Source organism: Podarcis bocagei (assembly GCF_964188305.1).
Source record: "Podarcis bocagei genome assembly, chromosome: 10".
Classification (NCBI taxonomy): domain Eukaryota; kingdom Metazoa; phylum Chordata; class Lepidosauria; order Squamata; family Lacertidae; genus Podarcis; species Podarcis bocagei.
This window is the reverse complement of record NC_138135.1, coordinates 11,858,262-11,880,162: the sequence shown is the minus strand read 5'-3', so window position 1 is coordinate 11,880,162 and position 21,901 is coordinate 11,858,262. Positions and strand designations below refer to the sequence as shown.

The 21,901-nt window shown below is 44.7% G+C and overlaps 2 protein-coding genes across 3 annotated transcripts in view; one reads left to right on the top strand and one right to left on the bottom strand.

Annotated features, from left to right (window-relative positions):
- Nucleotides 1–475: 475 nt before the first annotated feature.
- Nucleotides 476–17,713, top strand: KIN (Kin17 DNA and RNA binding protein). Its single transcript, XM_081210395.1, has 14 exons — nucleotides 476–672; nucleotides 2,785–2,879; nucleotides 3,500–3,543; nucleotides 3,643–3,765; nucleotides 5,949–6,130; nucleotides 6,849–6,897; nucleotides 7,155–7,212; nucleotides 8,051–8,180; nucleotides 9,930–9,980; nucleotides 11,569–11,637; nucleotides 13,365–13,464; nucleotides 14,473–14,573; nucleotides 15,864–15,955; nucleotides 17,358–17,713. Exons 1-13 carry the CDS (start codon nucleotides 559–561, stop codon nucleotides 15,924–15,926), a joined length of 1,179 nt encoding a protein of 392 aa, XP_081066521.1. The 5' UTR covers nucleotides 476–558; the 3' UTR covers nucleotides 15,927–15,955; nucleotides 17,358–17,713.
- A 413-nt stretch (nucleotides 17,714–18,126) lies between these two features.
- The window catches only part of ITIH2 (inter-alpha-trypsin inhibitor heavy chain 2), a 40,941-nt gene continuing 37,166 nt past the window's right edge, over nucleotides 18,127–21,901 (bottom strand). For both annotated transcript variants that reach the window (XM_081209897.1, XM_081209896.1), the window contains 3 exons: nucleotides 20,422–20,594; nucleotides 19,362–19,473; nucleotides 18,127–18,689 (listed from right to left, as the gene is read on the bottom strand). In XM_081209897.1, coding sequence (XP_081066023.1) covers nucleotides 18,542–18,689; nucleotides 19,362–19,473; nucleotides 20,422–20,594 — 433 coding nt within the window. In that variant the 3' untranslated portion in view covers nucleotides 18,127–18,541. The remainder of the gene's footprint in view (nucleotides 18,690–19,361; nucleotides 19,474–20,421; nucleotides 20,595–21,901) is intronic.

Here is a 21,901-nt window from a genome sequence, read left to right as displayed (position 1 = left end):
CATTTAATATTAAATTTAATAAATGTTATATTTAATATATAAAAATATTTCACATCAATATCTAATCTATAATATATATGTTTGTGTGTGTGTGTGTGTGTGTGTGTGTGTGTGTGTGTGTGTGTATGAAGGATATGTAGCCTAAATACATTTGATAGATATATAGATCAGCTGTTTGCCACTTCTTTTAGCAAAAAAAGAGGGATAATTATAAGAATTGCTTTAACAGTGCAACTGAGCCGTATCAAGGCCAGGCCCTATTGAAAACAATTATATTTAAAATACTAAATACTAAATATTAAATTATATTTAAAAAACGCATCTGCTTCCACTGCTGCAAGTGTTGGCGTCCTTCTGTCCAAATTTGGAACCGGAAGTCAGCGTCTCTCTACCCCTCTACCCTTTCGGTGGCCCCCGTTCTATGGGCATGAGGGTTGGTTATATTCGTCACTTCCGCTTCCGGCCTTTCCTAACAGGGGGGAGAGAACCCGGAAGCGGCTCTGGTTTGTTGTTCGTTTGCTGCCCTGTCGCTCCGCCGCCGCCGCCGCCGCCGCCGCCATGGGGAAGACGGACTTCCTGAGCCCCAAGGCCATCGCCAACCGCATCAAGTCGAAGGGGCTGCAGAAGCTGCGCTGGTACTGCCAGATGTGCCAGAAGCAGTGCCGGGATGAGGTGAGAGAGGAAGGTTGGGGGGGGGCGTGTTGTGTGGAAGGTGCCCAGTAGAGCCTCCAGAGCCAGGCGCAGCATATCTGTTTCGTGTTTTATCACCACTGCCATCATCATCATCATCATCATCATTATTTTATCTTATTTACCACTCTTTGCCAAATACCCCAGGGCGGTTCACAACAGAAAAAAGAAAATACAAAGCGAGAACGCAAAATACAGTGGTACCTCGGGTTACATACGCTTTAGGTTACAGACTCCGCTAACCCAGAAATAGTACCTCGGGTTAAGAACTTTGCTTCAGGATGAGAACAGGAATTGTGCGGCGGCATCAGGAGGCCCCATTAGCTAAAGTGGTGCTTCAGGTTAAGAACAGTTTCAGGTTAAGAACAGATCTCCGGAACGAATTAAGTACGTAACCAGAGGTACCACTGTACATAACAAAAGCAGAAATGAAAACAAAGCATTAATTTCCCAGTTGTTGTTTAGTCGTGTCCGACTCTTCGTGACCCCCTGGACCAGAGCACGCCAGGCACTCCTGTCTTCCACTGCCTCCCGCAGTTTGGTCAAACTCATGCTGGTAGCTTCGAGAACACTGTCCAACCATCTCGTCCTCTGTCGTCCCCTTCTCCTTGTGCCCTCCATCTTTCCCAACATCAGGGTCTTTTCCAGGGAGTCTTCTCATGAGGTGGCCAAAGTATTGCAGCCTCAGCTTCAGGATCTGTCCTTCCAATGAGCACCCAGGGCTGATTTCCTTAAGGATGGATAGGTTTGATCTTCCTGCAGTCCATGGGACTCTCAAGAGTCTCCTCCAGCACCAGAATTCAAAAGCATCCATTATTCGGCCTTTTTTATGATCCAGCTCTCACTTCCATACATCACTACTGGGAGAACCATAGCTTTAACTATACGGACCTTTGTTGGCAAGGTGATGTCTCTGCTTTTGAAAATGTTATTATTATTATTTTATTTGCCCCCCTTTGCCCGAATATCCCAGGGCTGTTCACAACAGAAAAAAAGAAAATACAAAGTGCGAACGCAAAATACATAACAATAGCAGAAACGAAAACGAGGCATTCATATCCCCACCCACCCACAAACATTTGAAAAGCTGCAGAATTTATAAATCTATCTGACCGACAGACGAAGCTTCACAGGTATGTTGCCCCTGGACATGGGGGCTCTGCTTGACATTAATGGTTCATCACCTTTGCAAAAAAGGACTCTTGTGTATCTTCTGGAGTTGTTCTCGAGTAAGATATGCTTTGGAAATCCGCTCAGGTTAAATATCTCTGATAATTTAGGATACTGTACACCCTTGGAACTTACAACATTACGGCCTTTGGCTAATTAAATCATCTACGAGCTTTTAAACTATATCTGTGAAGGTGGGGATTATTGTTTTTGTTACTATGGTGTGTATTTTTGTGTTTTACGTTGTAAACTGCCCTGTGATATATGGATGAAGGACGGTATAGACCTTTAATAAATATGCAGTAATAATGATATCCTGTGAACCGCCCTGAGACCCCCAAGTATAGGGTGGTATTTAAAAGCAATTACTGTAGTAGTAGTAGTAGTAGTAGTAGTAGTAGTACAGTGGTGCCCTGCAAGACGAATGCCTCGCAAGACGAAAAACTCGCTAGACGAAAGGGTTTTGCGGTTTTTGAGCTGCTTCGCAAGACGAATTTCCCTATGGGCTTGCTTTGCAAGACAAAAACGTCTTGCAAGTTTGTTTCCTTTTTCTTAACACCGTTAATACAGTTGCGACTTGACTTCGAGGAGCAACTCATAGAACGCGGTGTGGTAGCCTTTTTGAGGTTTTTGGTGATTTTTGAAGCTTTTCCAAAACTTTTCCGACACCGTGCTTCGCAAGACGAAAAATTCGCTAGACGAAAAAACTCGCGGAATGAATTAATTTCGTCTAGCGAGGCACCACTGTAACATAAAAGATTTGTGTCTGGGTACGAAAGCCGTAAGCAACGTCCTTCCAGAAAATGATCAAGGAAAAAGCTTCACACATTTTGCATTTCCACCTAAAGTTTTATTGTGGGGTTTTTTAAATGCAGGTTGCTTGTCATCTCTGAGTACAACCGTCTTTTTACATTTCCCTCCTAGAATGGCTTTAAATGCCATTGTATGTCAGAATCTCACCAGCGACAGCTGCTGCTGGCATCTGAAGATCCTCAGCAATTCATGGATTATTTTTCAGAGTGAGTTTGGCCAATATATTGGCACTGTTTTTACTGCTGTTTGTTAATTATTGTTATATATTATAATCATACAAAGTCATATCACGGAATTCAGTGCGATACTAGGGAAATCATTTGGTCAGTTCATGTTTTTCAGCTTGCCTCACAGAATAATTTCCCACCTTTACTTTTCCTGCATGGTGTTCTGTTCTGCAATTTTTTGTAGATTTGACCTGTATCCATAATCTTTTAAAACACTTTCTAGAAAAAGAAAAACCTTAAATACCAGGACAAAAAACAATTAAGCAAGCAGCACAACCTTTTCAGTGTGGTGATTTGCACATACAAAGAATTTTCAATATGTGGATGGTTGTTGAATGAAACTGGAGCATAGTGGAGGCTTCCCCCATGGGGAATTGATCTACCCTTATGTGATTGGGACCTGTGATTGGGATCTTCCTGTTCATGTGCCAGAGTTTCAGTATAATGAAGAGATCAAAGTCACATCCAGCTCTTACCTAGGAAGAGTTCTGTGTTACTCAGAAGCTAGCATACTTGCACACAAATGGAAGCAGTTATCTTCATATCTGATTTTGGTCAGACATACATTTGCTGCAATTGTCCCTTTTATATTTCCCTAGGGAATTCCGGAATGATTTCTTAGAACTTCTCAGAAGAAGATTTGGTAAATCACTTGGTTGGAACAGAATCACATTTCTTAAAATTCAGAGTTCTTTCTATCTAACTTCAGACTTGTTATTAAGAGCCTTTTTTTCCCTTCTAGGAACAAAGAGGGTCCACAATAATATAGTATATAATGAATATATTAGTCACCGAGAACACATCCATATGAATGCTACCCAATGGGAAACTCTGACGGATTTTACCAAGTGGCTAGGGAGAGAAGGTAATTCTGTTTGTGAATGGATGGCTTCCAAAAAGGAAACCAAGAAAGATCTAGGAATTCTGGTGTTGAAAATGTCTGAGAGCATTATCTTTTTAAAAAAAAATAATAATATTTATTAGAGTTTCAAAAAAGTTACCAAAAAAAAGAAAGAAAAAGAAAAGGAAAAGGAAAAAAAGGAAAAAAGAAGAGCAGAAAATACAAAATACAAGAAAATATAAACAATTAAAAACAATTCCATCTTTCCATGTCTTATCTTTCATTTACTTGTTTCCCTGACCTCCTCACACCTCCCTTTTTTGTATTCTAGTTCAATTAAATATTTCAGCAAATCCTTTCCGCTTAGTTTTTATCCTAATAATTTATCTTAGTGTACTATAATTTTACATTCTCGTTTCACCACTTAAAAAATCAATTTTTACCTAATCTTTTATATCATTTCTGCTAAAACCACATTGCTTCATTCCAACATCCTTCTAACATTCCTGGATCTTGCAATGTTTCTGTAAATAAATTTTAATTTTTTTCCAATCTTCTTCCACCAACTCTTCATTATCTTGCTGTTGCGAATTATTCTATCTTTCATTCAGTTGTTCCAAATTCATCTAATCCAAAGGGACAGTGTCATATAATGGATAGTTGGGCACAGGCTTAATCTTTCTTCTTTTAAAAAAGCAGCAACACGTTACTAGTACTTAATGATTGTGACAGTATGTTTGAAAGTGTGCAAGTAATGGTCTAGCCATTACGATGGGTCTCAAGCCCTCAATGTGTTAGGGATTTTCCCCACATACAAATACAGTGGTACTTCTACTTACGTTCACCTCCTGTTACGTATCCTTCAGGATATGTACACGGCAAACCTGGAAGTATTATTCCGGGTTTTGTCGCATGTGCAGAAGCGCTCTACCGCGCCGCGTGCATGAGCAGAAGCACTCTGTCACCGCGCTCGCATGTGCAGAAGCGGTCCCCCTGGTTGCGGAAACCTCAGGATCTGACCCCGAGCTCCGGAACGGATCCCGTCTGCAACCGGAGGTACCACTGTACAGAGGCTCTGGTGGATTGAGCATATGAGACCAAAAGTGGGTCCAACAGTCAAGAAGGCGGTTTCTGCACATGTTGTAGAAGGAAGCGAGGGGCATATGGGGCTCATCAACCTGGGAAAGTAACCCATTAGGAGCAGGAAAGCTCTGATCCTAAACTTGCACTGCCTTGTGAAATATCTTCAAGAGAAATAACCCTACACAAATCTGGAGCAGAGTCCCTAAGACAGTTGGATGGCGCCTTGTATGCCTCCTTCTGGCAACCCCTGCAGCCAAGCTGGTGCCAAATGTCTTGCTCTGCTTTCCTTTGGACTACATCAGCAAGGCCAAGAGAGGGTGTCTTGTCATCTGGGCAGCTCAGGACCTCCAGACACACTCATAGAATCATAGAATCATAGAGTTGGAATAGACCACAAGGGCCATCGAGTCCAACCCCCTGCCAAGCAGGAAACACCATCAGAGCACTCCTGACATATGGTTGTCAAGCCTCTGCTTAAAGATCTCCAAAGAAGGAGACTCCACCACACTCCTTGGCAGCAAATTCCACTGTCGAACAGCTCTTACTGTCAGGAAGTTCTTCCTAATGTTTAGGTGGAATCTTCTTTCTTGTAGTTTGGATCCATTACTTCCAGGCTTGTGCCCTGGGGAGGTCACTTCGGTGCTGCTAACACAGTGGTTTGACTTCACACGGTTTGACCCTCTCTAGACAGGTGGATTCATAACCCTTGAAGGTTGGGCAGTGCTAGCTTGGGATGATGGGAACTGTAGTCCAAAACTCCTGGAGGGTACCATGTTGGGGAAGTCTGGTGCATACACTTGTAACCATCTTACAGTGCAGATGGCCAGGTGTGGGAGAAGAGGGAATTGATTTGCAGCTGAAAGAAGGGTTATGGGCCCTCTCTTGGGTTTGTAACTGGGAAGAGATTTGAACTGGAGGTTTTTGGCTCATTGCCTTATTCCCCAATCCAGTACCCCAGCTCTCTTTAATACAGCAACAGAGATCTGATAGCTTGCCATGCCACAGCATCAACCTGTGACTAATTTTGTATTGACTGAAAAAGAGCATCTCAATTCCTGGATGTACATTGCTGTTTCTTGTTTCTGAACAACCATAACCATTCTCTTTCTTTGCGTGTTCTTAAGGCTTCTGCAAAGTGGACGAAACTCCCAAAGGCTGGTACATCCAATATATCGACCGAGACCCCGAGACGATCCGTAGGCAGCAAGAGCAGGAGAAGAAAAAGAAACAGGACCTGGATGATGAAGAGAAAACTGCCCGATTCATTGAAGAACAAGTCCGGAGAGGCTTGGAGGGGAAAGAGCAGGTCTGCAAAGGTCTTCTCCATCAGATTCGAAGTGCAAAAGTCTTTGGGTATAACTAGAATGCCCAAGGAGGTTGGTGCCGAAGGGGCGAAGCTATTTTCCTAGCATAGATGGGTCTTCTTGTTTACCAGTAAGCAGCAGGAGTTGGCATGGTGCAAACATTTCAGCAGGGGCACCAGCTTGGCTCTGTCAGCGCATTTGCAGCACATTGACTTGCCTGCTGCTTTGCCTCCCTCTCTCTTGGTAAGCAACAGTGGCCCAGCTGCTGGGAGGGCAAGGCAGCCACAAGGCCGGTGAGCTGCAGACACACTGATAGAGCCAATCTAGTGTTCCTGATGGTGCCTTTGCACCTTGCTGACCTGCCCGCCACCTCCCTGCTCACCTTCCCAATGAACAACAGCGACCCACCTGCTGGGAAGCTAGCATAGTTGCTCTGCTCCACTGGCAAGTGGTTCCTGCGTTGGTGGCAACATCCGCCATCATCCCTCTCTTCCTTTCCTTGATTCCCTATGCGTCCCCGACCTGTGACCTTCCCTGCTGTAGATCTTGCCACTTTCATCTGCCCAAAAGCCACCTGTTCTCTAAAAGGGCTTCACTTGGTCCATAGAGACTTGCTTAACTTCCCTCCTCACTGTTAAGTTTAAACTCCCAGAACTGCTCTGGCTTACGTTCATCAGTGGTGTGCTCAAGCCCTGAAGTTGCTCTGTTATCCTCTCGCAGGGAGAACCGGTCTACACAGAACTGAACAGAGAAAACGAGGAGGAGAAAGGTAAATTATAGTATTTTAATATTTTTAATATTAATTTAATATTTTTTTGGAAGCCGCCCAGAGTGGCTGGGGAGGCCCAGCCGGATGGGCGGGGTATAAATAATAAAATAATAATAATTATTATTATTAAATGGATATGGAACCCTGTGATCTCCCCAGGCAAGGCTTTTGCGGGAACCAATTGGCAAGCCTGAGATTGAACTCATTGTCTGGAGAGTATGAACTAAGAGGGAACATCCTTTTTTCCTTTATTTCAGTGGTATTTAATTTGTGCAAAGGAGCAAGTACTTCAACAGCGTCTCATTCCAAAGCCAGGTCAGTGTCTTTCCAGTTTGCATCTTTTGTTTCTCATCTGCCCTTATTCGGATGGTGAATATTTTGCCAGTCGACAAGTTTGTTCCACGGGGTGCCCCCCATATCCTGACTTTTCTGCCTCTCCCTTCACACCTCAGAGAAAGGAGAACAACCTTTGGGATTGTACTCCAAGCCTGGGAGTTGCTTCCTGGCATGGCAAACTTAACACCCTCTTAACACTCTCCTACCTAAACCCAGTTGCACCATCAGCAACCTTTGTTTTCTGATCCTTGACCAGAAATGGAAGCGGTGGTTTGAAAATACAGGGAGAAATTCAACATCGTGCTCTTGCGATCATTCAGCCCTGTTTTGCTAGCATAAGCCCTTGTATTGCCTTCTACTGCTACGTCTGTTGAATCCAGCCCATAGAATTGTATCCAGTGCTAGCCCTACTCAGGGTAGTCCAATGGAAATTAATGGTAATACCTAACATAGGCTCATTGATACCAGTAGGTCTGAGTAGAATTCCTTTGAATTCAACCCTTATTCACTTGGGAACGGAATAAACCGAGCATGATAGGCAGAGGTACAGAGCAGCATTTAATGTCCCAGCACAGAACTTGAGTTTCTTAGTGGCAATCGGATTGGCACTCTGCTGGGCCAATCAAGCTGCTTCTTGGAGAGGGGGGTGGGCCCTTGCAGCCCCTGTTAAGTGTTATGTTTCTCTGAGAAAGCTTGCAGGCTAAGGCGGCAGGCCTAGCTCCATTACCTGAGAGTAAGCCCTGTTGAATTCACTAGGGCTTAGCTTCTGAGTAGACGGGTTAGGTTTGCATTGTTTGTCTGTGTTCTCTTTTTTCAGTGCGCTTGGATCCAGTGCACTGAAGGAGGCGGGAGCAGCACCCACAGTGAAGCGGAAAGAAATGCCTCAGAATTCAGAGAAAGAGAAGAAGAGGAAGAAGAAGAAAACAGCCCTCGACGAGATCATGGAGGTGCAGTGAGATGAAATTTGCAGGATTAAGTTGCAAATGTGAAAAAAAAGGGAACAAAGCATGGAGATCTGCAAGAAACATAAAGCAGCCATGCGGGGTTAAGATTTCCATCTGAATAGCTTGAAAAAGTAAGAGGTTTACACTTCACACTAACCCGTATCATGGCTTCGCACCTGTGAGTTTCTAGAAAGGAGATTACAGCTGCTTTGCATTTTGCTAAGCCATGGTTTGGTGCATCGTTCAAATTTGGGCTTCTGGTTTCGCCCTCTTGGACAAACCACAACCCATAAACGTTAGGGTGGACCTAGATGGCAGCCCATGGTTGGTCTGGAGAGAGCTAACCAGGAGGAGCAAAGCAGTCCCTATCTCCTCTCCCAGAGCCCATTAATTCACGCTTCTCACTATAATAAGAAGCCCCCTTTCTCAAAAACAACATCTCTCTTTGCACCTTGAGTAAAATTGTGATAGAGCCACCAGGGGCATTGCTGTCTGGAAAAGTGTATGAAAATATATTCCAGACTATAGGTTTTTTTAAAAGTTCAGATTCTCACGGTGGAAATGTTGAGGGGTGGGCTGGGGGAATCATGTCCCTGTCAAGTGGGGTGTGGTCGCATGTTGTTGGTGATAATCTTACCTCTCTGGAAGTCATAAAATTCATTCTTTGGGAACAGGTAAAGCCCCTGTGATTCTGGACAAATCGAAACAACAGAGCATCTGAAGACAGCCCTGTTTAGGGAAGCTTTTAATGTTTGATGTATTACGGTATTTTAATATTTTGTTGGAAGCTGCCCAGAGTGGCTGGGGAAGCCCAGCTAGATGGGTGGGGTATAAATAATAAATTGTTATTATTATAGCATGTGCTTCTCCAGTGCCTATATTATAGAGACATTTGTATTAGCCTCACCTCCCCACTACTCCTTATGTACCCAGGGCTCATAGGACAATTCTATATTCCCCTGCTGCTTTCAGATACCAACCCTGCTACAACATATAACGTTACCAGGTTCTGCATAGTAGCGCTCAAAATTCGTCGGATGATGACCTGTGCCACAAACTGGATTTAATGAATGCTCATATCAAAGTGCTTTGTAAACTGATAGCCGTAGCCTTTTATATACTAATCTTTTATGCTCTTCCACATCTGTTTAATGCTCTTAACCCTTCTTATAGATTTTTTTAGCTGCTTTTAGAGTCTTACAGGTTTTGTATATATACCTTCTGTTTTAATAATTTTAGCTTTCCAAAACGTTTTACGTAAGGGACGCGGGTGGCACTGTGGGTAAAACCACAGAGCCTAGGACTTGTCGATCAGAAGGTCAGCGGTTTGAATCCCCGTGACAGGGTGAGCTCCCGTTGCTCGGTCCCTGCTCCTGCCAACCTAGCAGTTTGAAAGCACATCAAAGTGCAAGTAGATAAATAGGTACCACTTCGGCAGGAAGGTAAACGGCGTTTCCGTGCGCTGCTCTGGTTCGCCAGAAGCAGCTTAGTCATGCTGGCCACATGACCCAGAAGCCGTACCCTGGCTCCCTCGGCCAATAAAGCGAGATGAGCACCGCAACCCCAGAGTCGGTCACGACTGGACAGGGTTCCCTTTACCTTTTAAAAACGTTTTACAGATTTTAAATTATTGCAAAACACCCCCTCTTATGCTGATCTATGACCGTAATAAAGATGGAAGCAACACACTTTAAATATCATCCTTCCTTTGATCTTAAATTTGAACCAGTTATGTGTCCTTTCCTCTCTTAGTTTGAGGAAGAGAAGAAGAAATCTTCCCGGACAGACTATTGGCTGCAGCCTGTAAGTATCCAACGGGGACCTGGACCGTATCATTCAGCGTGCAAGCTGCATTTTCACTTTCAGGCTGGTTCCATCCAAACGATACTCCGTAATGGAACAGATGATTGATTTGCCTGCGTGCCGGTTTTGTGTCCGGACCAAACGATGTGGAGTATTGGAAGGGTAGCACTTTATTTTTAATCTGGGTTCAGAATGAATTTTTTAAAAGTCCACTTTCAAGCCCCATCTGCACGATGCATTTAAAGTAGCATGATGCTACTTTAAAGAGTCACGGCTTTTTTCAAAGAATGCTGGGAAGTGTAGTTCTTTGAGGGTGCTGGGAGTGCTAGTTTTCTGTGTGCATTAGGGAAGGGTGGACAATGGCACAAGGCCAGAGCAGCTGTGACTGCAGTCTGTGGCACAACGGTTAACCAAATAAACAGGGCCTCAGGGTTGCAGCCTAGGTCCTTCTGCAGTGCCTCAAAGGCAGCATCTGCTGAGATCCATGAGAAATGAAAGGAGAGCAACCTACCTGAATGTATTTTGTCTTTTTTAAATCTCTCCCCCCCCCCCCATGAATCAGATGAATTTGTTTTAATTTGTAATTTGAATTGAACAAATGAGAAAAATTGCATGTGGTGGTAATATAAAGGGATTGAAGAATGCTTTTGTTTTTATTTGTTTTTTGTATAATTTTTATTAGGTTTTTCTGTTTTACATTTGAGGATATTCATTTGAACAACCTTAAAATACCAATGACTTCCCTTCTCCTCCTTCGATGATTCAATTTGCATGCTGTAGATCCCTGCATATTTTACATAAACTAAACCATTCAGTATTCCACTTTTAGGGACACGGGTGGCGCTGTGGGTTAAACCACAGAGCCGAGGACTTGCTGATCAGAAGGTCGGCGGTTCGAATCCCTGCGATGGGGTGAGCTTCCGTTGTTCAGTCCCTGCTCCTGCCAACCTAGCAGTTCGAAAGCACATCAAAGTGCAAGTAGATAAATAGGTACCGCTCCGGCGGGAAGGTAAACGGCGTTTCCGTGCGCTGTTCTGGTTTGCCAGAAGCAGCTTAGTCCTGCTGGCCACTTAACCCGGAAGCTGTACGCTGGCTCCCTCGGCCAGTAAGCGAGATGAGCGCAGCAACCCCAGAGTCGGTCACGACTGGACCTAATGGTCAGGGGTCCCTTTACCTTTATTCCACTTTTACATCCACCAAAACTTATTTACACTGTTGAATTTATCTTAATGCTGCCAACGTTTTCAAATGTACACAATTTTCACCCATATATTCATTAAGCATTTTCCAATCTTCTTTAAACATATATTTTTCTTGTTCTCTTATCCTATATGTTAAATCTGCAAGCTGTGCATATTCTGTCAAAATAAAAAAATTCCTTCCAGTAGCACCTTAAAGACCAACTAAGTTAGTTCTTGGTATGAGCTTTCGTGTGCATGCACACTTCTTCAGATACATATTCTGTCAGTTTAAGTTGCCATTCTTCTTTAGCTGGGACTTCACTTGTTTTCCATTTTGGGGCTAACGAAACACGGGCTGCTGCAGTAGTGGCATACGTAAATAGCCTCCCCCCTTCTCTCTTCTCCAGGAAATTGTGGTCAAAATTATAACGAAGAAACTGGGCGAGAAATACCACAAAAAGAAGGCCGTTGTCAAGGTGAGCCTGCTGGCCTTTTGTCTGTCAGCAAACATGTTTGTTATAGTTGAGGGGGGAGGTATTTGGCGTGGTTGAAGCAGCGGTGCTGCATGGCTCAGGGTTTTCCCAGACACTGCTCTGCATCCCCACTGGGCTGCTGCAACTTTAGGCAGGGATGGGGAACCTGTGCCCCCCCCCAATGTTGCTGCCATCATTCCTGGCCAGGCTGGCAGATGAAGTCCAAAAGCCCTGGGTGTGCTGCAGGTTCCACCTTCATGAATCAGAGAGCCCCAGTAAAACCTGGCATTGGACCTGCGAGGGCCGGGTTCATATCCAAGGCCTTTGGGAAAGCCAGGCACCATGGAAAATTCAAGTGCCTTGGGAAAGCTGCACCGCTCAGTCCCAAGTTTCCCATCTGATACAACAACAACGATAATAATAATTTATTATTTATACCCGCCCATCTGGCTGGGCTTCCCCAGCCACTGTGGATGGCTTCCAAAAAAAATTAAAATACTGTGATACATCAAATATTAAAAGCTTCCCTAAACAGTGGACACTCGTGTTGCGAACGTGATCCGTGTGGGATGCACGTTCGCAACCTGCAGTGTTTGCAACCTGCGTCTGCGCATGCGTGGGTTGCAATTCGGCGCTTCTGCGCATGCACAAAGCGCGATTTAGTGCTTCTGTGCATTTGCAACCGCTGGAACCCGGAAGTAACCCATTCCGATACTTCCAGGTTTCGGTGGTCCGCAACCTGGAAAAACGCAACCTGAAGCAGCTATAACCCGAGGTACATCGGAGATCCACCGTTCCATTCACCCACCTCACCCTGGCAAGTGTTCCATTGCCTCTAGAGCAGGCATGTCCAAAGTCCGGCCTGGGGGCCATTTGCCGTAATGGAGAAGAAAGTGCTTTTAAGGAGAGAGGGAAGAAAAAGCGACACACACACACACACACACACACACACACACACACACTTCCTTTAACATTTATTTGCTAGTCAAACCTCATCAAGAGGTTTGTGCCAACTTGGTGTTACGTTCCTGTTCATATTTTTTGAACTTAAAAGTTGACAGACAACCTTTATTACCAATAATATGTAATGTACTTTACAATGTTCCTGACATATATTTCAGTTTCCTGGATTCCCCCCCCCCCCAATCTGGCCTTAAAAATATGAAAGGCAGGGTGATTTAACACCTGTTTAGATTTTTCATCCATGTGACGAAATGAAAGTTATGCCTTTTTGCAAAAAACTTTGCATAAAATAGTTAATTTGCATTTCATTTGATTTGCATTTCATTTCAACGGTTCAAAGAACGTCAGGCAAAATGGTCGGCCCTCACGCACGTTCACTTCATCAAATCTGGCCCTCTTTGAAAAATGTTTGGACACCCCTGCTCTAGAGAATGGGCCTTTTCTGCAGTGGCTCCCCATTTGTGGAATGCTGTTCCCAGAGAGGCTCGCTTGGCGCCATCACTACATGTCTTTAGGCAGCAGGTGGAAACAATCCTCTTTACCCAGGCCTTTAGCCATTAAATAATCTATAGCCCATTAAATTTGTGTGAGGGGACTGTTATGATTATTATTTTATTGTTATGCTGTGTATTATGTTTTTACTATTATGCTGTGTAAAATATGTTCTTAGTGTTTTACACTGCCCTGGGATCTTTGGTTAAAGGATGGTATATAAACTGAAATAATAATAATAATGATGATGATGATGATGTGCATTAATATTATAGGAAGTAATTGACAAATACACAGCAGTTGTCAAGGTGATTGACTCTGGAGATAAACTGAAGCTTGACCAAACGCATCTGGAGACTGTGATCCCAGCACCAGGTAAGCCATCTTGCCAGACCAATAAGAGAAGACTTTGTTGGATCAGGCCCATCTAGTACCAACCAGATGAAAGCAGGATCTGAGCACAGTTTTTGCCTCCCAGGCTGCCTCTGGCATGGGAGATAGAGCCTGGCCAGAATGCCTAGTAGCCACCAACTTGAGATTTCCATTTCCTGTCCCCTAGACCAGACTTCTTCAACCTCGGCCCTCCAGATGTTTTTGGCCTACAACTCCCATGATCCCTAGCTAGCAGGACCAGTGGTCGGGGATGATGGGAATTGTAGTCTCAAAATATCTGGAGGGCCGAGGTGCTTTCTGTTGAATCCAACCACTTTAAAGCCCAGGTGGAGTGATACTAGATTGAAAGTTAGGCTATCAGTTAACCCTTAATTTAAAATTGTAGCAGAGGGGGGAAATCTGTTTATGAAGTCAGTTGACAGACTTTCATAGACTAGATTAACACTGTTAAAACTGTGTTTATGGAAGACAATCTTACTCGGCTACGAGTGATCGCCAGAAAAGAAGGTTGTTTGTTTGTGATTGGCTGTGGTGGACTTTGTTTTCATGTGTGAGTGGGTGTTTTTTGGTGGGTGTTTTTGAATCAGATTAGCCATATTGCTTCGTATGCTGTTGGTGGATTCTTGTCGTTGTCTTGTTGGGCTGTGGATGTGATCAAGGGGAGCCATACCGGGCTGAAGGCATCTTCTTTCACTTGTCCCCGTGTCAGTTTCAGTTTGTTGGTTAGTTTTTCTAATAAGGCTGTTTCCCATACTAGTTGGTACCATTGGTCCATGTTTACTCCCGATCAAATCCCACATTCTCAACCTCCCCAATGCCAGAAGGCAGCAATGAAATTGGGAGATGGAGCTCTGTGAGCTCAGGCGACAGAATAATGTTTTGCATGCAGAAGAATCCAGTTACTAACCCCAGTGTCTGTGCATTCAGAAAAGACAGCTGACCCAGGGTTTCACTCAATCTAAAGCAGATTCACATGTGTTCATGTTTCAGGCAAAAAGGTACTAGTTCTAAACGGGGGCTATAGAGGAAATGAAGCTACCTTAGAGAGCATCCATGAGAAAAAGTTTTCGGCAACGATACTCATTGAAACTGTAAGTATCTTTTCACCCCTGCTGTCTCATGGTGTGCTGTTTGGAACGTTAACAAGGCAGTCCTGTGCTTACTCAGAAGTAAGCCCTACTGTGTCCAGAGGGTCTTACTCCCAGGTAAATATTGCACAGGACTGCTGCCGAAGCCTCATTTTGGGTATTTTGGCACCATAAATGAAATATTAAAATATTCCCCAACCCAAAATGCACCCCCCCTTAGAATAGAGCTCTTGATCAATCTTCTCACTAATCCTGCATAACGCTTTGCCAAGTCCCAGCCTAACCTGTGCGTTTTTCCAAAGCTTGGCAAACTCCTAACATTTCAGTTTCTATTTACTGCTAATGTCGTTTTAAGATTTCTGTGTCATCAGTACTGTTTGCCTAATGGACGAAAGAATCTCTCTCCTTGCCTGTTTTTCTATCCTATTTTTCCTTTTCTGGTCACTTTAGTTTCGTGAGCTTTCCTCTTGAGTAAACAGTACAGTTTGGCAGGGATGGAGAGATTATGAAAAGAGCTCTGCTGGCTCAGACCAAATTCCCATCTAGCCTAGCAATCCTATTCAGCATCATTCACAACTGATCACAAGGGTGGTATACTAACAGCCTTATCCAGCATTGTTTTTTTCTGATCCACTTTTAAAGCCGCCCAGGTCAGTGACCATCACCAAATTTTGTGGGAGAAAATTCCATAGTTCAGCTATCTGCTGCATGGAGAAGTATTTCTTCTTCTTTGCCCTGAATCTCCCACTATTCACCTCCGCTTTCTCTATACCATGTAGAATTTCATATCCTCCTTTCATTTCCCCCCCCTTACTCACCTTTTATCTTCAAATTAAAGGTAAAGGGACCCCTGACCCATTAGGTCCAGTCATGACCAACTCTGAGGTTGTGGCGCTCATCTCGCTTTATTGGCTGAGGGAGCCGGTGTACAGCTTCCGGGTCATGTGGCCAGCATGACTAAGCCGCTTCTGGCGAACCAGAGCAGCGCACGGAAATGCCGTTTACCTTCCCGCCGGAGCGATACCTATTTATCTACTTGCACGTTGACGTGCTTTCGAACTGCTAGGTTGGCAGGAGCAGGGACCGAGCAACGGGAGCTCACCCCGTTGCGGGGATTCGAACCACCGACCTTCTGATCGGCAAGTCCTAGGCTCTGTGCTTTAACCCACTGCACCACCCGCATCCCTTATCTTCAAATTAGGAAGCCCCAAATGTCCTAACATTTCCACATAAGCAAGTCTCTCTAGCAACTGCCTGACTGAAGGTTTCCTTTTGCCTGACTTCCCTTCCCAGGGACCTCTGAAAGGACGTAAAGTTGAAGGCATCCCCTATGAAGACATTTCCAAGTTGGCCTGAGATGATTGGAAGAGCAGACGGACTGGGAGGTACCCTACCTAAGGATGCCTTGATGCACTCAACTCCACTGTGTCGGAGTTTTAGAACTTGTATTTTAAAAAAACAGAATTTTATTTTATTTTTACGTAATGAACCGATGATTTTTTTGTGCCTAAATCCCTTACACATCAAAATTCTGCAACAGTGTAATATTTAATTTCAACTTGTCCAGTGCATCTGATGGGAAGCAGTGATTCCATTAAGCCCTCTCTATAATCTGCTGCCAGCTATAAACAGTTGCAGCCTTCCAGTTGCCTTGTAGAATTATTGGAAGTCAACAAACAAGGAGCGATTCATCTGCCAAATGGGGTTAAAGGTCATGGGTGCAGATTTTGGCCTGCCTGGGAAGGGCTGGACTTATTTATGTACCGTTTGTGAAATATGATATCAAGGTAAATGACCCATCTCGTCTGTTCTCGAGCTGTCGCCCATGAATAGTTGAGTTAGAAGAGGAAGCAGTGCTCCGATGGTTTGCTTCCTCTTCTTTGCTTGCCCTGCCAGCCAGCTCAGTTTGTGGCTAAGCCCAAACCCCATTTCATTCTCCCAGCTAAGGGCGGTCTAAGAAAGAGGCAATTTTCAGGTGCTGGCTCAGTCCTCGCTTCAGTTTTTGTCATGTTCCCCCATCACCACCCTAATGTGATTACAGTGGTGCCTCGCAAGATGAAAAGAATCCGTTCCGTGATTCTCTTCGTCTAGCGGTTTTTTCGTCTTGCGAAGCAAGCCCATTGACGGATTAGAGGATTAGCACTATTAGCGGCTTTTAGCGGCTTATCAGCTTATCGGATCAGCTGATAAGCGGCTTAGCGGCTTAGAAAAAGGGGGGGGGGAAAGGAAAAACCCCCCGCAGGAACTCACAAGACATTTTCGTCTTGCAAAGCAAGCCCATAGGAAATTCGTTTTGCGAAGCACCTCCAAAACGGAAAACTCTTTCGTCTAGCGAGTTTTCTGTCTTGCGAGGCATTCGTCTTGCCGGGCACCACTGTAATGAAAGTACACTTGGAGGAATCCGCTCCCAGGTAACCCTGTGTTAGTCAGGTTATGGCAAAGAATACCCCATGGGAGAGTCTGCCTAGGATCCAAGGACAGTGGTACCTCAGTTTACGAACTTAATCTGTTCCTGAAGTCCGTTCTTAAACCAAATCCGTTCTTAAATGGAGGCGCGCTTTCCCTAATGAGACCTCCCGCCACCGGTGCCCTTCCACTGTTCGGCTTCTGTTTGTAGACCGAGGTAAAGTTCACACACTGGAACACTACTTCTGGTTTTGCGGAGTTCGTAAATTGAATAGTTCGTAAACAGGGCTGTTCGTAAACTGAGGTAGCACTGTAGTTAAACACACGGGGTCCATGCTTGTCGCCGTTTCATGAGCTTTTACCCGATTTCCTTTTCTACAGGCCCTCGTCCTGCTGCAACATTGGCTCCTAAGCCGTCTCTCAGCTTTTTGGAGGTCTTGAGGAGTAGCTGGGAGACATCCTCGGAAGCTCCCCCAGAAGGGGCACCCCATAGCCATTTGGATCCTCTCGTCTGAACCCCAACCCCATCCTTGGATGAAATGGATGGTGTAACACCGGTGACACAGACGTTTATTTTTGGGAAATAGGGAATACGGCAGACCATCTCCATGCTGTTTTCTGCATCTAGCCCTACACCCTCCCTTCAAAATGCTTCAGTAGTTTTGTAAAAAATGTATAATGACTTGTACAGTGATTTTTTTTTATGGCTGTTTAAAAATAAAAGAGAATATTTGACAGTGTGTCCTTTTTCCTCAACGCATTCACAACGATGGGACCTCCTCGAGTTAAGAATATATATTTCCGCCTCAGCAGACAGTGTGAAATAATTGGGAGGTTTTCTTTCCAATAAGCAGCTGGGCAAGCCAAATTTAATTTAAGAAAGAGGACCTGTGTTTACTCCCCACTAATTCAGTCCCCAAACTGCTCAGCGTTCCTAAGTCCTCCTGAAGCAAATGTTGCCCTGTGTACATGTGTCAGAGATCCACCTGGGAACCTCTGTATGTGTGGTGCTCTCAGCAGGGAAACATGCCTGTAGTGATTTAATGGATGTTTTAGTTTAGATTTGTAGCTAATACTGTGTGACTTCTGTCCCAGCTGCAGTGGTGGAAGCCCTGGAGGCTTCGCCAAAGAAACTAAACAGACGACGTCATCCCAAAAAGGAAGCTTTTTATTCCCTTTGAAAAATATATTTTTCCTACCAGGACGACTAATCTTCATATATATATATGATGGCCATCTCTTACTTGGCCTTATTTTCAAACTCCACAATGTATGCCAGTTGCTTTTCTGCTCTTCCACGACACCCAGAAAGGTTATGGAGGACCCTAGATATGAGCAGAGAGATGTTTGCTGTCTTTAGTGGGGAGAAGGTTTCATTGTGCTGGGGTAGGCAGTGCGGGATCTGCAGGCTGCATCTAGCCTGCCAGGGCTTTTCTCTTGGAAAAGGGCTTTTCACCTGGAAAGACAGGTTCACAAGCAAATCACCAGCAGGGGTGGGTGGAGAAGAGCCTTGGCCAATCAGATGCTGGCCATCTCCTGCCTCTGCTTTAGGCCCGCCCACCCTTTCAAGGATGCTTCGGATAGCTGTATAAAGTGGGGACAAGGTAATCTGTGTAGTGACCGTCGAGGAAGCCCTTCCCACTGTTGTGCACGAACCAGCAACGGACAGCAGTCCCAAACACACGGTCCAGGCGGTAGTCTTTCTGTACACCTCTGCAGAAAAAGCAAAATCAAATAAATAAAACCGCTGTGGTATGCAACAAAGCTGAATGGAATAGTCTTCTCATCGTCCTCACTAATCTCTGGTTGCCAGGATGCTGTTTGTTAGGGGGAAACGGTTTCAGAACCGTTTTAGGGTGTCAAAAAAGAGGAACCTTTCTTCACCTGTGGTGGGGCTGCCCAAGTCTGGAGGCTGGTTTGTCAAGGAATGACCAAAATACTCAAAACGTCCCAATCTAACTTCATAGCAGCTTTGTTTACTAAATCTATGGGACAATCAGTTGAAAAGTGTCAGCTCTCATGGACTCTTGACAAGGGTGCTGGTGGCTGGCAGAACTTCCATTTCCCCGAAATGGAAAACCTTGCAGGATTCAGAACTTTTGATTCCGTATAAAAATATGTGGAGTTCAGTTGAAAAAAGAACTCTTAAATTACATGTTTCCCAAAGCTTGGGAGGACCCTGAAAAAAAACTGCCATGTGGTTGGATTTTATATTGTACACAACTCACAGCTTTCCTCCTCACTACAGTGTGAAATTTTGCCCCATCCTGTTCCACAATAAACCATGAACAAAGAGATTCACTGAGCAAAACTACATCTTCACATCCCATTCTGAGCATCTCTGAGGTTGAGAGTCTTTGGTTTCAGCTAACTCAAGTGGTTTACCTGGTGACAGTGAGTTTGTGGCCTTTCACTTCCATGGTAGCATCAGCTTTCCCCCGATCTTGTCCAGGCCGCTCATTATAGATGTGCACGTCTGGCTCCAGCATGAACTGCCCTGGTGGAGGAGAATCACCACTTGACATTAGGCGGTCCTGGGGGGCTGTGTGAGCCCCTCACAAGAACATTTGTAGACGTGGAAACACTCGTTAAAGAGGATTACCCCTTGCACAACTATAATCCCCAAATATTTGGAGGCGGGAGTCAGAATGGTTGCAGATCTAGCATAGCCATTGTTTCCCCAATCCGCTTTACGTTGAAAATGTTGTGGGATCGGGGACCTGTTGTAAATGTAGTAAATGTTGCCAATTTAACCCGTGTGCCATATACACTTATGACAGGTGGGAAGGGCCATGGCTCAGTGGCTGAGGCAGTGCCGGATTTACGTGTAAGCTAAACAAGCTATAGTTTAGGGCCCCACTCTCTTGGGGGCCCCAAAAAAAATTAAAGAAAAAAAACACCTGGATGTACATTTCCAAAATATAAGATAAAAAACAAATAAAATAAAACCTACATACAGCAACAGTGTTTTGTGTTGTGTAGGCTCCTATGACGTAAGTAATGGGCCCCGCCTGCTAGCCTGCTGCCTAAAATATCACTGGTTCGCTCATTTCTATATATAGGGTACCTACATTTTGCATGGACTGTTATGTGCAAATGGCTTTGGATACCTATTAGGTCCATAAATTACCAGAGAGCATATATTCAACAGAAAAAAACAGTGGCAATTTGTTGTTGACAAAGGACAGCTGGACATATAAAGGGCCCCATTACCTTCAGTAGCTTAGGGCCTCATCAAACCTAAACCTGGTCCTGCCTGTGACCACAGTAACAACATTCAGAATGGTTCAGGTGAGAATTCTGTTCTTCTAAAGGGGAACCGCCATCTTTAACTTCCACCCACCCTGGTTTTGAGCATTTCCTCTTTTCCCTAAAGCTCAAGGACCCATGTATACACAGCAACAAGCAGCACTGAACCCCGCTCCCTGCCTCCAAGAGACTTTACCGATCAGGCCGTGCACACTGGAGGAGAAGTTGCTTGCAGGAGGGACGTAGATTCCCAGGAAGTCAACATTGACTGGGTGCTTCTTCCATACACGGTGAAGCACGACCACAAAGGACAAGTCCCCATCCACCGTGATATTGACTTTGTTGTCGCTCTTCACAGAGACCAGCACTCTAGGAGAAACGGCAACTAGACGCATGAGTAGGGTGTTCTGAGTCCTTTACTCAGAAATGTAGTTGGTTGGGCTTTGACCGTCTCATTGTGAACCAAACAGAAGCTAGCTGTCGTGTCCCGTAAACCTGTCAAACGCTGTCTTGGTTGCAACAGGTGTCATCATCCAAAGAGCAGCCTCAGCCATATGGTGTAGAGCAGGCATCCCCAAACTCGGCCCTCCAGAAGTTTTGGGACTACAACTCCCATCATCCCTAGCTAACAGGACCAGTAGTCAGAGATGATGGGAATTGTAGTCCCAAAACATCTGGAGGGCCAAGTTTGGGGATGCCTGGTGTAGAGCAGGGATAGTCCATGCAGTGCTCTCCATATCTTTTGACGGACTACAACTCCCATCATTCCTGGCTGTGATGGCTGAGGCTGATGGGAATTGTAGTCCAACAACATCTGGAGGCTTGCATGTTGACTACCCTCGGTGTAGTGGCTAGAGTAGTGAATTTAAACAGCTATGAGGAGAATGGGACTTTCAGTCTTGGCAACTGATTTTCATGCAATACGAGCACCAGGAATGAGGTGTTCTGCTCATTAGGTCTGACACTCAACCAAGTCTGTGTCTTTGCTGATAAAGAGTTAACTCCATCTTTGAGCTGTGTCATTACAAACCAGCACACACCTTATATAATAATAATAATAATAATAATAATAATAATAATAATAATAATAATAATAATAATAATAATAATTTATTATTTATACCCCACACATCTGGCTGAGTTTCCCTAGCTACTCTGGGCGGCTTCCAATCGAGTGTTAAAAACAACGCAACCTTAAATATTAAAAACTTCCCTAAACAGGGCTGCCTTCAGATGTCTTTTAAAGATAAGATAGCTGTTTATTTCCTTCACATTTGAAGGGAAAGCGTTCCACAGGGTGGGCGCCACTACCGAGAAGGCCCTCCGTCTGGTTCCCTGTAACCTCACTTCTCGCAATGAGGGAACCTCCAGAAGGCCCTCGGCGCTGGACCTCAGTGTCCAGGCTGAACAATGGGGTGGAGATGCTCCTTCAGGTATACAGGACCGAGGCCGTTTAGGGCTTTAAAGGTTAGCACCAACACTTTGAATTGTGCTCGGAAACGTACTGGGAGCCAATGCAGATCTGTATTGCGGCATTGCTGATTTGGGGGGCTCGCATAGTGCCATGCAAGTCTCTTTCCCTGCCCCACACCCGAGGCCGTTTATGACACCACCAGGTGGAGGGCAGGTGGGGGTGGGTTGGAATGCAAATACTCCAACAAAATTTCAGGAACACA

What these genes read in the sequence shown, in the direction of transcription:
- KIN (XM_081210395.1), top strand. Translation starts at nt 559, where the DNA reads ATGGGGAAGACGGACTTCCTGAGCCCCAAGGCCATCGCCAACCGCATC. An exon ending in CCCTCGACGAGATCATGGAG is followed by an intron (nt 8,181 to 9,929) that starts GTGCAGTGAGAT and finishes TTCCTCTCTTAG; the next exon opens with TTTGAGGAAGAGAAGAAGAA. An exon ending in CAGACTATTGGCTGCAGCCT is followed by an intron (nt 9,981 to 11,568) that starts GTAAGTATCCAA and finishes TCTCTTCTCCAG; the next exon opens with GAAATTGTGGTCAAAATTAT.